We start from the raw sequence: 14872 nt of genomic DNA on the forward strand, positions 1-14872 counted from the left end.
CAAATTATTCAGTATCTTTTAGGAAGTATTTATCATATAATATGAAGTACTCAGGATCTATCAGGAAGTATTCATTATATAGTATAAAGCATTCAGTATCTAGTATGAAGTATTCAGTATCTATTAAACAGTATTTATTATGTAGTATGAATTACACTCTATTGTGTATTTATTAGACAGGTATAAGTATATAGTATTTAGTATCTATTAGGCAGTATTCATTATATAGTACTCAGTATTCAGTATCTATTGGACAGTATTTGATATATAGTATTTAGTATCTATAAGGCAGTATTCATTATATAGTACTCAGTATTCAGTATCTATTAGAAAGTATTTGTTTTAAATCATGAAGTATTCAGTATCTATTAGACAGTATTTGATATATAGTATTTAGCGTCTATTAGGACGTAGTCAGTCCTGACCTCTCGTGAGGATGTGGGCTCGGTAGCGGTTCTCCAGGGTGCAGTATTTATTATATAATATTCAGTATTTATTATATAATATTCAGTATTTAGTATATAATATTCAGTATATAATATTCAGTATATAATATTTATTATATAATATTCAGTATTTATTATATAATATTCAGTATTTAGTATTCAGTATTTAGTATTTACCTCTCTTGAGGATGTGAGCTCGTTATCGGTTCTCCAGGGTTCAGTATTTATTATATAATATTCAGTATTTAGTATATAATATTCAGTATTTAGTATATAATATTCAGTATATAATATTCAGTATTCAGTATTTAGTATTCAATATTTAGTATTTACCTCTCTTGAGGATGTGGGCTCTGTAGTGGTTCTCCAGGGTGCAATATTTATTATATAATATGTAGTATTGAGTATATAATATTCAGTATTTAGTATATAATATTCAGTATATAATATTTAGTATTCAGTATTTAGTATATAATATTCAGTATTCAGTATTTAGAATTCAGTATTTAGTATTTACCTCTCTTGAAGATGTGGGCTCGGTATCGGTTCTCCAGGGTTCAGTATTTATTATATAATATTCAGTATTTAGTATTCAGTATTTAGTATTTACCTCTCTTGAGGATGTGGGCTCGGTATCGGTTCTCCAGGGTTCAGTATTTATTATATAATATTCAGTATTTAGTATATAATATTCAGTATTTATTATATAATATTCAGTATTTATTATATAATATTCAGTATTTAGTATTCAGTATTTACCTCTCTTGAGGATGTGGGCTCGGTAGCGGTTCTCCAGGGTTCAGTATTTATTATATAATATTCAGTATTTAGTATATAATATTCAGTATTTATTATATAATATTCAGTATTTAGTATATAATATTCAGTATTTATTATATAATATTCAGTATTTATTATATAATATTCAGTATTTAGTATTCAGTATTTAGTATTCAGTATTTAGTATTCAGTATTTAGTATTTACCTCTCTTGAGGATGTGGGCTCGGTAGCGGTTCTCCAGGGTTCAGTATTTATTATATAATATTCAGTATTTAGTATATAATATTCAGTATTTATTATATAATATTCAGTATTTAGTATTCAGTATTTAGTATTTACCTCTCTTGAGGATGTGGGCTCGGTAGCGGTTCTCCAGGGTGCAGTTCCACCTCTCGAAGCGGAACTGGTACTGGCACTCCAGGGCGCTCATGCTGATGGCCTCCATCAGGGTCTCGGCGACGCCCGGGTCTCTCCTGCACAGCTTCCTCTGCTTCTTCTCCAGCTTCAGACGATCACACAGCTTATAATGAGCCTTAGCCGAGCGCTCCTCCGGCTGAGCGCTCAGCGGCAGGATGGACAGCGGCTCGTTACCCGTCAACCTGAAGAGAGACAGACAGGCGGAGGAGTTTAACTACAGGTACGCCAGCATTTTTAGCATTTACAATTCACAGTTTTACTGAAAGTTGGGAGGAGCTTCAATCACTTTGGGGTGGAGCTTGTTTTTCCAATAACTGATTATCAAATCAGTTTATTAACCTGCACTATACGGCCAAATATGGGTGGACTCTAAATAATGAATGCATTCAGTTATAAACTTCTATTATAGTTGCACCCATTGCTGACATAGATGTGCAAAAGCACACACACAAACACAGAGCTTGTGTAGTCCAGGTAGAAGATAAGTACTGCCAGTAGAATAGGACTCTCTGGGTCCATCTTACTGCTGTCAGAGACACACTGCTCAGACCAATCAGCTCTCCCTTGGAGCAGCCTGGTGTTCAATCTTCATTAATTGCACATTGCACCAGTAAGAGCAGAGTGTGAAGGTTCAATTAGCAGGGTAAGAGCACAGTTCTGCTCTAAATATTACAATGCACACAACATTATGGGAGACATACCAGAGTTCAAAAGAGGACAAATTGTTGGTGCACGTCTTGCTGGAGCATCTGTGACCAAGACAGCAAGTCTTTGTGATGCATCAAGAGCCACGGTATCCAGGGTAATATCAGCACACCACCAAGAAGGACCAACCACATCCAACAGGATTAACTGTGGACGCTGTAAGAGGAAGCTGTCTGAAAGGGATGTTCGGGTGCTAACCCGGATTGTATCCAAAAAACATAAAACCACGGCTGATCACATCACGCAGAATTCAATGTGCACCTCAACTCTCCTGTTTCCACCAGAACTGTCCGTCACCACAATCAATTACTGTGCTCTAAAACCAGGTGTTTCAGTTTCATCGTCCAACCTCTGTATGTCTCAGCTTGTCCAGAAATGCATGTGTAAAACGTGTTCTATTTGTTCTACTTATGCTTTATGATTATGCTAAATTTCTGCACAGGACAGTAGGTCTGTGTTTGCTGGCGGTGAAGAGGAAAGGGTCTGCAGGACGTACGTCATGCGTCTGTTTCCGTGGTGTTTACTCGGTGTTTGCATGGTGTTGACGGACGGCTGACAGGACGTTAGGTAAGGTAAAGTAAACTGAGAGATTCTGCTTTGTTTAGAAGCGCCGGGCCCCCGAACACGACCCAGCACGCCGCAGGAATGCAGCTCAGAACCAGAACCAGAACCCAGACCCAGCTGCACATCACAGCACCAGTCCAAAGTTACCTATAAAATTAATTATTAAAACAAAAAGTTTTAAAACGAACCAGAATATGTTTTATATCTAGATTGATTTCCTCTAGCGGGATTTTCTCAGTCAGTTTTATGAAGTAGAGTCACCTGGAATCCAGGCTTTCAGTTAACAGCTGTGCTGAGCTCATCAAGAGTTAATTACTTGAATCTCTTGTCTCTTAATAAAGTGTTTGAGAGCATCAGTTAAAGTAAAGTAGTGAAGAGGTAGAGTTACAGGTATACAGTGAATAGTGAATATTTGAGTAATGTTCGAATCCAGATTATGAGAAACAACAACTACTCAACTAAATAAATAAGAAATGAAGGTCAGTTAATCCGGAAAAAAGAAGAATTTTAAGAACTTTATAAGTATCCTTAAGTGCAGTCACCGCAAAAAAACATCAAAAAAACATTATAATGATGAAACTGGCACTCATCAGGACCACCCCAGGAAAGGAAGAGCGAGAGTTTCCTCTGTTGTACAGGATAAGTTCATCAGAGTTTCCAGCCTCAGAAACCACAAGTTAACAAACAGCTCCCCAGATAAGAGTATCTAAATACTTCACAGAGTATTTTAGGTTTGTTTAACACTGTTTTTAAGTTACTACATGATTCATTATGTGTTCCTTCATAATCTGATAGATCACTTAGATAGATACTATTTCATCAATATGGTTCTAGGTTCTGCTTGGACAAATCAACAAAACAAGAGCATGCCCTCATCATAAAACAAGCCAACATCCCACGTAGTCCTAAATCTATATGATAAGGATTCATAATTAGTTCCACTCTTAGCTTGTTTTATGTGTTTTTACTTTTTAGGAATTAAACTGCCCAAATAAAAAAACAACCAGATCTCTTTAGGGTATTCAGGTCATAATAAGATACAGTTCTGTTCAAAAACAAATCAATAATATAATACAAATAATTAATATTCATAAAAAGTAGTGGTGTTGCATCACTGTGTTCTTTAAAACATCTCCCAGTGAAACAACTAAACCATCATGAGTGAAACTTAGCAGCATAGCAGCCTTTACAGTTTAGCATTCTGTTCTTCTGAAATTAAAGAAATATAGTACAAATATACTATAATTTCAGGCCTAATGATGACAAGTCAGTCCTAATATACAGCAGGAAGTAAATTAGCACACTGTTTAGCCCAATCAGCTCTTCTTCCTGCCCCGCCCCTAAACCCATACATCACTACTTCTAATTCTATGATTTTTTTGCATTTATCAAATTGATATATATAAATGGCAAAATCAGAGCTGTATACTCCACATTCACATCCGTCAGATGTTTCCAGAGTCAGCAGAGACTAAACCTTTGTTTCTAGAGCATGTCTCCACAGCCCAGCGCCTCCTTTATCAGTTTATTTTTGGGTGAAAGGAGGTAAACCGTGCTGCTGGAACCCGGCTGACCGGCATTCTGAGGTTTTTAAGGGAGCAAAGTTTCACAACTACAGGTCCGGGGATCCTGGGGATCCTGGGGGGCCACGGTTTGGGCCTCCCGCTCATTATATATAATTTCTGGGTGTTTTTTAGGTGTTCAGCATGCTGCCGGTAGAGTAAACGGGTTTACTGCACTCAGAAACGCACATTGTGTTTTTACAGCCCCAGATTACCACCTTAAATCTGCCACTTCACTCTGCTAATTCAGCAGCTCCTCTTATTAACCCCCCTTGGGGGTGGTGGTGCCACTTTAAAGCCACCATTTCAACCACCCACCGGACCTCACCGACCACACTGTCCCATCACTACACCCACAGAGAAAGAGCTCTGCACTGAGCTGCACCCACTCAAATACTACTGATACCACTTTAAATACGGTCAGAAATCAGAGTAAACATGTAAAAATCAATTAGTTTATTAATATACTTCCATTCCTGCATTTCAGGCCTGCAAAACACATTCCAAACAAAGCCTGGATGGATTAAAAAACGGTTCAATACTCCATTTATATTCACGTTTATACTGCTTTTTACAAGGGGAACCATCTTCTTCTTGTGAAGTCCACTTATAGTACTGATATAGTAATATAGTAAATGCTGGTAATAAAAATATTAGCACATGCGTAGAATCCATGCAAATAGCTGCTTAGCTGTAGCAGAAGGGTTGTCAGCACCTGACAGACAATCCACCTGCAGACAGATGGGTAATCATTAGGAAATTAAATAATTTCAGATTAGATTTATGTAGCACAGAGAACATGAACAGGTCATTAGAGTTAATATCTAATAGAGATATAACTAAAGCAGTCTAACTATAAGAAGAGATGCCAGACGACATAGAGTTGGTGTGTTGGGGTGTTGTGAATGAGTTGGAGAGTTGGGGATGAGTTGAAGAGTTGGGGATGAGTTGAAGAGTTGGGGATGAGTTGAAGAGTTGGGGATGAGTTGAAAAGTTGGGGATGAGGTGGAGAGTTGAGGATGAGGTGGAGAGTTGAGGATGAGGTGGAGAGTTGAGGATGAGGTGGAGAGTTGAGGATGAGGTGGAGAGTTGAGGATGAGGTGGAGAGTTGGGGATGAGGTGGAGAGTTGGGGATGAGGTGGAGAGTTGGGGATGAGGTGGAGAGTTGGGGATGAGTTGAATAGTTGGGGATGAGTTGAGGATGAGGTATAGAGTTGGGGATGAGGTATGGAGTTGAGGATGAGTTGAAGAATTGGGGATGAGGTGTAGAGTTGAGGATGAGGTGGAGAGTTGGGGATGAGTTGAATAGTTGGGGATGAGTTGAGGATGAGGTATAGAGTTGGGGATGAGGTATGGAGTTGAGGATGAGTTGAAGAATTGGGGATGAGGTGTAGAGTTGAGGATGAGGTGGAGAGTTGGGGATGAGGTATAGAGTTGGGGATGAGGTATAGAGTTGAGGATGAGGTGTAGAGTTGGGGATGAGGTGTAGAGTTGAGGATGAGGTATAGAGTTGAGGATGAGGTGGAGAGTTGGGGATGAGGTATAGAGTTGAGGATGAGGTGGAGAGTTGGGGATGAGGTATAGAGTTGAGGATGAGGTATAGAGTTGAGGATGAGGTGGAGAGTTGGGGATGAGGTATAGAGTTGAGGATGAGGTATAGAGTTGGGGATGAGTTGAAGAATTGGGGATGAGGTGTAGAGTTGAGGGTGAGGTATAGAGTTGAGGATGAGTTGAAGAATTGGGGATGAGGTGTAGAGTTGAGGATGAGGTATAGAGTTGAGGATGAGGTGGAGAGTTGGGGATGAGGTATAGAGTTGAGGATGAGTTGAAGAATTGAGGATGAGGTGTAGAGTTGAGGATGAGGTATAGAGTAGGGGATGAGTTGAAGAATTGGGGATGAGGTATAGAGTTGGGGATGAGGTATAGAGTTGAGGATGAGGTATAGAGTTGGGGATGAGGTATAGAGTTGAGGATGAGGTATAGAGTTGAGGATGAGTTGAAAGTTGAGAATTGGCTTTGGGAAGTTTTGGGATGAGTCGGGATATTGGGGATACTCTGTACTGTACAGTACTGCGTCTTAAAAACCCTACTGTTGATCTGAATGAAATAGGTGGGGATTTTGTTGCATGTTAAGAATGAGTTTGTGGATGAGTTGGAGAGGAGTGTGGGAGCTGGGGATGAGTTGGGATATTTGGGATACTCTGTACTGTACAGTACTGCATCTTAAACAGTCTACTGTGGATCTGACTGAAATAGTTTGGTATAAGTTGGGGATGAGTTGGGGAGGAGTTGCAATATTGGGGATACTCTGTACTGTAGAGCACTGCATCATAAACACTATACAGTGGATCTGTCTAGAAGAGTTTGGGAATGAGTTGGAGAGTTGGGGATGAGTTACAATATTGGGGATACTCTGTACTGTGTATCTTAAACAGTCTACTGTTGATCTTACTGAAATAGTTGGGGATGAGTTGAAGAGTTAAGTTTGGGAAGTTGGGAATGAGTTGCAATATTGGGGATACTGTGTACTGTAGAGCTCTGTATCATAAACACTATACAGTGGATCTGTCTAAAAGAGTTTGGGGAGGAGTTGGGGAGGAGTTGAAGAGTTAAGTCTGGGGAGTTGGGGATGAGTTGCAATATTGGGGATACTCTGTACTGTACAGTACTGTATCATAAACTGTCTGAAAGAATCTGGTTCACAGTTTCTGCAGGTCAGAGGTCAGGTCTGGTTTTGCTGGATGGTTGTGAGGTTGGAGTTTTCTGAAGTCGGGAGGTTATCAGCGTTTCCGCTCGGACAGCGTTAGACTGTCCTGATGCTTTAATTAGCAGGATGTTTAGCTAAAGCGAGTCCTGACCCTCAACTCCTCGCTATTAACCCAGACACTCACTGCTGGAGTGATCTGAGGAGATCTGAGACAGAAAACACACCACACACACACACTCAGCATTCAGAACATCCATATTTTACCTCTTTACTTTAATATTTAAGCTCTTCAGCTCCAGTTAATAACCAGAAACTGTACAAAATCCAGAGTACAAAACGTAACACTAAACTTCCAGAGCCGTTAGGAAAAACAAATAAACAAAAAAACTGAAATTAATTGGTTAAAAGCTTACAGCTGGTCTGTAATTCTTAGTCTGTAGTAAAGTAGAGGTGGAACAGATGGTGTTAGAGCACGCCCTCATCATAAAACAAACCAACGTCCCCCTTAGAGCTAAGTCTAAACTATAAGTGTTCATAATTAGTTCCACACTTGATTTGCTTTATGCGTTTTTACTTTCTAGACATTTCTAAATTTCTGCACACCCATCCAGAACTCCAGAACATGGTATTCCGGTCATAATAAAATAAAGCCCTAATAATAGATTACAAATAAACAACATTCATAAAAAAAGTAGTGTTAATAAATCATTATTAGCTATCAGTTTACTAGCCTGGCTAATCCAAAACTAGCATATATTTCCACTTGGGTGTCAAATTCCCCTATTAACACTTTAAACACTCCAATTACCAAAAAAATCCATCTTTCTGTTTTCTAAAAAGAGTGAATCAGCTGAAAGAGTTCATATGCCTAGCCAGCAGACTTCGTCTGAGGGAGGGATCTATACCTACTCTTCATAGTAAGTCAGCAGATAAGGGAGATGTAAGTAGTTTTAAATAATGAGTTTTGTGCTTCTATCACAGTTCTGCCACACTTTCCCATCACTTCACCCAGAGACTCACTCAAATACTTCTAATACCACCTTAAATATGGTCGGGAATCAGAGTAAGTTTGTTAATTAATATATATCCATTCTTACATTTCAGGCCTGCAAAACACATTCTAACCAAAAGCCTGTATGGATTAAAAAAACGGTTCAATACTCCTACAAGACATATTTTTATAAACTTTGTTTTAATAAATGAGACATATGTATAATTGTATTTGTATATACTTTGTCTGAGGGAGGGATCTATTTATGCCTGACCTCCACAGTAAATCAGCAGATAAGGGGGATGTAAAAACTGATGTAAAAGCTTTCAAATAATGAGTTTTCTCTTTCTATCACAGTTAAGCATCAAATAGCTTATCACAAGCTAACACTAATCTGTGGTAAACGCTCAGCGTTAAAATGGGGCGTGGCCTGTGACAGCTTTTTTGCATAGCGCGTAAGTAAACGTGTAAAAATCCATTCTTGCATTTCAGGCCAGCAAAACACATTCCAAACAAAGCCTGTATGGATTAAAAACAGTTTAAAATTCCATGAAGACCTATTTTTATAAACTTTTTTGTAATAATTGAGCCATTTGTATTTGTATAGACTGTATAGACTTTGTCTGAGGGAGGGATCTATACCTACTCTCCATAGTAAGTCAGAAGATGTAAAAACTGATGTAAAAACTTTCAAATAATAAGTTTTCTCTTTCTATCACAGTTAAGCATCAACTAGCTTAGCACAAGCTAACACTAATGTGTGGAAAAAATTCAGCATAAACATGTGCTTATTTGCATAACGCTCATCAGCCCGCTGAGGCAACACGACTTTAACAGCAGGCGTTCAGAACCGACCGGACCTCATCGACCACACTTTAGACTTTGTCTGAGGGAGGGATCTATCTATACCTAATCTCGACACTAAGTCAGCAGACAAGGGAGATGTAAAAACTGTTAAAGCATCAACTAGCTTAGCTAACACAAGCTAACACTAACGCGTGGTAAACACTCATTGTAAACATGGGGCGTGGCCTGCAACTGCTTATTTGCATAAAGGTGACAGAGACCTTATACGGCTCAAGAATAGATCTGTTTTTAACTTGTGTAAAAACAGGTTTAATATATCCCCTTTAAAAACGATCAGGTTTCTCGCAGTGAGCAGCGCGACTCTAAGGGTTAAGGCTGAAAGCCGGTATCTCCGGGCTGTAGGTGTTGTTGAGGAACAGCAGCAGCTCGTATTTGTTCAGAAGTGAATTTGTCATTTTCCGAGCTGAGCGTATCTCCATTCCTCTCTCTTTGTGAGACTCTGAGACGTGCTGTCCCACCATTTCTGCCCCAAGTTGGAACTTGTCGGCTCGGAGCTGCAGAATTCATCCCCAGTTGTCAAAGCAGTGGAGAAAAGTAAACAGGTTCTGGAAAGGAGCTCCACCGGGCCTCCGAACGGACAAATTCCTCCAGCTTAACTTCACTTAACACACACACACTCCTGCTCCGTACGCTGAACCCCGGGGGAGCAGCGCAGTGTGTGTGTGTTTTCTGTCCTAACACTTACGGCAGCTGAGCTAATGCTACACGGCTGCAGGTAAGAACCTTCTGGACCGACTCAGATTCAATTACACTGATCCACAGGAACCAACCGGCAACACCGTTATACTCCACTATACTTTACCTAAAGCTCCGGTTACTCTACACGTCCAAATACTAATGAACACCTCCCTCTAATAAATAATACACTCAGCTATTTAAAGATGCACCCACTGCCGACACAGACGTGCAAATGCACAAACAGAGCTTGTCTTCTAGTCCCTCAGTAGAGAAATATTGGCAATAGAACAGCAGAAAAACAAACATGGTACTGATATAAAAGGTAAACGGGTTAAGGTGGTGAGTTGGGGATGAGTTGTGGATGAGTTGGGGGTTTTGGGGATGAGTTGGGAATGAGTTATGGATGAGTTGGGCTATTGGGGATACATTGGGGATGAGTTGTGGATGGGTTGGGTATGAGTCAGGAATGAGTTGGAGAGTTGGGAATGAGTTGTGGATGAGTGGGGCTGTTGGGGATACATTGGGAATGACCTGGAGAGTTGGGAAAGATACAGTTATTAGGGATGAGTTGCGGACGAGTTGGGGAATTGGGGATAAGTTGAGGATGAGTTGCAGATCAGTTGGTTTGGGATGAGTTGTGGATTGGTTGGGGAATTGGTGAAGAGTTGTGGATGAGTTTGGGTATTTGGGACGAGTTGGGTGTATTCGGAATGAGCTAGAGAATGAGCTGAGTTGGAGATGGGTTATGGATGATTTGGCGATGAGTTGGGGCCATAGGGGTTAAGTTGGGTAAGAGTCAAGTATGTGGTGGGGTGTTCGGGATGAGATGGGGTACTGGGGAAGAGCTGTGGTATAGGGGATGAGTTTAGGGTATAGAGGATGAGTGGGGGAAGAGTCGAGGATGTGTTAGGGTATTGGGGATGGGTTGGGTATGAGTCTGGGATGAGTTGGAGAGGTGGGGAAGATACAGTTGTTAGGGATGAGTTGCAGACGAGTTGGGGAATTGGAGATAAGTTGAGGATGAGTTGCAGATCAGTTTGTTTGGGATGAGTTGTGCATTGGTTGGGGAATTGGTGAAGAGTTGTGGATGAGTTTGGGTATTTGGGATGAGTTGGGAGTATTCAGAATGAGCTAGAACTGAGTTGGAGATGGGTTATGGATGATTTGGCGATGAGTTGGGGCTATAGGGGTTAAGTTGGGTAAGAGTCAAGTATGTGGTGGGGTGTTCGGGATGAGTTGGGGTACTGGGGAAGAGTTGAGGGTATAGAGGATGAGTTGGGGAAGAGTCGAGGATGTGTTGGGGATTAGTTGAGCAGTTGAGTTTTTCATTTGAATGTGGAGAGACCAAAACACCGGAAACCAAAAGTCAGATTACCATTTCAACTGCATATTTTAAATCAATGATACAAATGATGATGAAAACATCATGAACAGTTTATAGCATTTGAGCCAATAATGCAAATGCTGGGCAGGGTCACATGACACACTTTATGAAACATATTATTCATTATAAATCATTTTTTATGCCACATCACCTTTTTCAAACTAAATACAATGGCAGAAATGCCACTGATGATTCTGTGCAGCCAGTGGAAAACTGCTAAAACTGCATTCATAACTCGTAAGAGTGAAGTTTTAGTATTAGTTCCACACAGCTCTGAGTTCGGACCGCTTCTGTTTTCACCGTACCTGCTGCCAGGTCATGTGATGTTGACTGATACGCGCTCATAATCCTCTAAAAACCCAAATTAACCCCCTGTTTACAGAGGCTGTATCTAATCACGCAAACTGTACACAGCACCACCTTCTACCTGTGGGCGCATGTGAAGCTCTGGGTTTAAAAGGTGCAGCTTAGCTTCAGGCTAAATAGGAGATCCACAAGTTCAGCCACAAACAGACACTTCACTCCACAGGTATAATTACCTGATCCAGGCTCCGCCCACCGATACGCTCCTGTTGTGGGGAAGGAGAAGCGTTACAGAGTGGTTACAAAGGGCTGTCGCAACTGGATGGATTAGCCACCATGCTAACACCATCAAAAACAATCCAGCAAGCCTGTTAGTCCTGATCTTTCTGACCTTTCACACACTGTAGATCTAGTCATCTGGAGATCTTATACTAGCTGCCCAAACCCAGAGTTTGCTCTCTATTTATACGGTTTAGCAGCATACACTATCTGTCCAAATGTTTGTGGACCACTTTAGTGGCTGAATTCTATCAAATCTTAATGCAAATATTTTAAAGTCTAGTACAAATTCTTCTCTGTACCAGAGAGAATGTTACTCCAGTAAAAGCAGGATAAACTCTTTTTAATACTTTATTTTTCAGATTCTATTTGTGTTACAGAACTAAGTCTTAGTACATCTGGCCTGATATCTCCATTGGCTCAAGAGTCTGGGTCTCAACTGGCCCAAGAATCCTGAGAGTCCCCAGAGTGCTGAGAGTCTAAGTCTCCACTGGCCCAATACTGGCCTCTTCCAGCTCGAGAATTCAGGTCTCCACTGGTTCAAGAGTTTAGGTTAACTCCAGCCCAAGAGTTTAGGTCTCTACCAGTTCGAGAGTCTGGATCTCCACCAGCCTGAGAATCCAGGTCTCCACTGGCCTGAGAATTCAGGTCTCCAATGGTTAGATAATCCAGGTCTCCACTTGGCCAAGAATCCAGGTCTCCACTGGCCTGAGAATTCAGGTCTCCAATGGTTAGATAATCCAGGTCTCCACTGGCCCAAGAATCCAGGTCTCCACTGGCCTGAGAATCCAGGTCTCCAATGGTTAAATAATCCAGTTCTTCACCAGCCAGAGAGTTCAGATCTCCACTTGTCTGAGAGTTAAGGAATCCAGTGACTCAAGATTCCAATTATCTAGTCTCCACCAGCTTGAGTATTTGAGTCTCAACTGTCCAGAGAGTTCAGATCTCCACCAACCCAAAAGTTCAGGTCTCCACTGGCCCGAGAGTTCAGGTCACCACTGACCTAAGAGTCTAGGCCTTTAATGGCCCGAGAATCCAGTTCTTCACTGTGCCGAGAGTCCAGATCTAAACCAGCCCGAGAATTTGAGTCTCCACTGGCCCAAGAGTTCAGGTCACCACTGGTGTGAGAGTTCAGGTCCCCACGTGCTTGAAAGTTCAAGTTTCCACTGGCCTAAGAGTCCAGCCTGAGAGTTCGGATCTTCACTGGCCTGAAAATTCGGGTCTCACTGGTTCTGGAGAGCTCATATTTACAAAAGAGGGAACCCGCACCTCATTCTTCCATGGGAAGTTCATCCATCTGCAGCACAAAGACCTGCAGCGGCGCTGGATCTGATCCAGACGCTGGAGCTGCACTAATCCCTGCAGCCTCTCACTCCCAGCCTGTATTTATAGCCTTTACCCAGAGTGCCGTGGGGCAGGGGTGAGAACAGGAGCGCAGTCAGGCAGTTTCCAGAGATGAGGTCACCCCACCTCACCGCAAGAGTGTGTGTGGCCAGAACAGATGAACCAGGAGGTACCAAACGAATCGGTACCTCAGAACCTGAAAACACTCACACACTGCTGAACGACCTGCCATGGACTGTTTACTATTTACACCATCAATTACATCTTCAATTACAAAGTCAATTACACCATCAATTAAGCTTTGAATTAATACATATACAAGGTTAACTGATTGCCTATTTTAGTACAGACTAATTATTCTGTAATTAATCTATAGTAATTACAATTTAGGCTGTAAAATGGTGTGAATAATTCAACTTTACGTTAGACCTGTAACACCTGTAGTAGAGCTGCATTGCCAATAGAATAGGACTTTATAAAGCAGATGAATTAAAATGAAGCTATTGGCACCATGCCTACTGCCAGATGTGAGCTAGAGGAGTATACAGTAGGCAGTGTGATATGAGAGAGATGACCTAAGAAGGGTTCTTGCGGCTGAATGCAATCAAATACTCATGGAAATCTAGTAGAAAGTCCGACAAAAGCAGGGTAAACTCTTTTCAATACTTTCCTTTTTTGCAGGTTCTATTTGTGTCGCCACTGGCCCAAAAATTCATGTCTCTATTACTGACCTAAGAGTCTGGGTCTCCACTGGCCCAAGAGTCTGGGCCTACTTATGGAAACAAAACTGGAAATCCACGAAATTCTTCCAAAGAGCGTCCATCCATCTGCAGCAAAACAAACTGCAATGATGCTGGAGCCAAGTCAGATGCTGGACCTAGGTGTCCACTACTGGTCCAAGAACTTGGTTCTCCACTGGCCCAAGAGTCTGGGTATCTACTACTGACCCAAGAGACTGGTTCTCCACAGGCCTGATAGCCCAGGTGTTTACTTCTGAAACAAGAATTCAGTTTCTGCACTACTGGCCCAAGAGTGTGGTTCTCCACTAATGGCTCCAGAGTCTTGGTCTTCACTGGCCCAAGAGTCTGGGTGTCCACTAATGGCCACTAATCATTTGATTCTCCACTCCTGGCACAAGAGTCCAGTTCCCTTTGACACAAGAATCTGGTTCTCCACTATTGGCCGTCTGTCCCAAGAGTCTGCTTCTTCACCGACCTAAGAGTCCAGGTGTTCACTTCTGGATCATGAATTCAGTTTCTACACTACTGTCCCAGAAGTCGGGTTCCTTCTGACCCAAATGTCTGGTTCTTTATTGACCAAAGAGTTTAGTTCTCCACTATTGGCCCAAGAGTCTGGTTCTAAACTACTGGTCCAAGAGCTTGGTTCTCCACTACTGGCCTAAGAGTCTGGTTCTCTATTGGCCAAAGAGTTTGGTTCACCACTACTTTGAGTTCTCCACTACTGGCCCAGGAGTCTGGTTCTCCACTGGCCTTGTCTGCAGTTCTTTATTTATAAACATCAAAGCTTCTGAACATACACAAACAGAGTGTGGTGTTCCACAAGGCTCTGTTCTAGGACCACTGCTGTTTTTATTATACAGTATATTCTGCTACTGTTTACAGATATTATCACTCAGCAGACAGAATAACATCACTTATCCAGGTTTTTACCTGCAGAACTCTGTAAGGTGTTTAGGCCTCCTGTCGAGTTAATGAAGTCGAGCTCCTCCCCCTCCATCTGCTCGGGGTCACGGCAGGAAAATAATCTTTCAGCGCCCGAGTTAACTCAGACCCGGCGAGTTAGCGGCTCAATAGCCGCCGGTAACGGCCGGAGAAAGCTCAGCA

At 41.5% G+C, this 14872-nt stretch overlaps 1 protein-coding gene across 2 annotated transcripts in view; it reads right to left on the reverse strand.

Moving 5' to 3' along the window:
* The window catches only part of wnt9a (wingless-type MMTV integration site family, member 9A), a 55053-nt gene that overhangs the window by 12481 nt on the left and 27700 nt on the right, over positions 1 to 14872 (reverse strand). For both annotated transcript variants that reach the window (XR_007440325.1, XM_007232454.4), the window contains exon 2: positions 1567 to 1826. Coding sequence is in view for 1 of the 2 variants with exons in the window: in XM_007232454.4 (XP_007232516.2) it covers positions 1567 to 1826 (260 nt within the window). In the remaining variant the exon portion in view is untranslated. The remainder of the gene's footprint in view (positions 1 to 1566; positions 1827 to 14872) is intronic.

Source organism: Astyanax mexicanus, chromosome 8 (assembly GCF_023375975.1).
Source record: "Astyanax mexicanus isolate ESR-SI-001 chromosome 8, AstMex3_surface, whole genome shotgun sequence".
Classification (NCBI taxonomy): Eukaryota; Metazoa; Chordata; class Actinopteri; order Characiformes; family Acestrorhamphidae; genus Astyanax; species Astyanax mexicanus.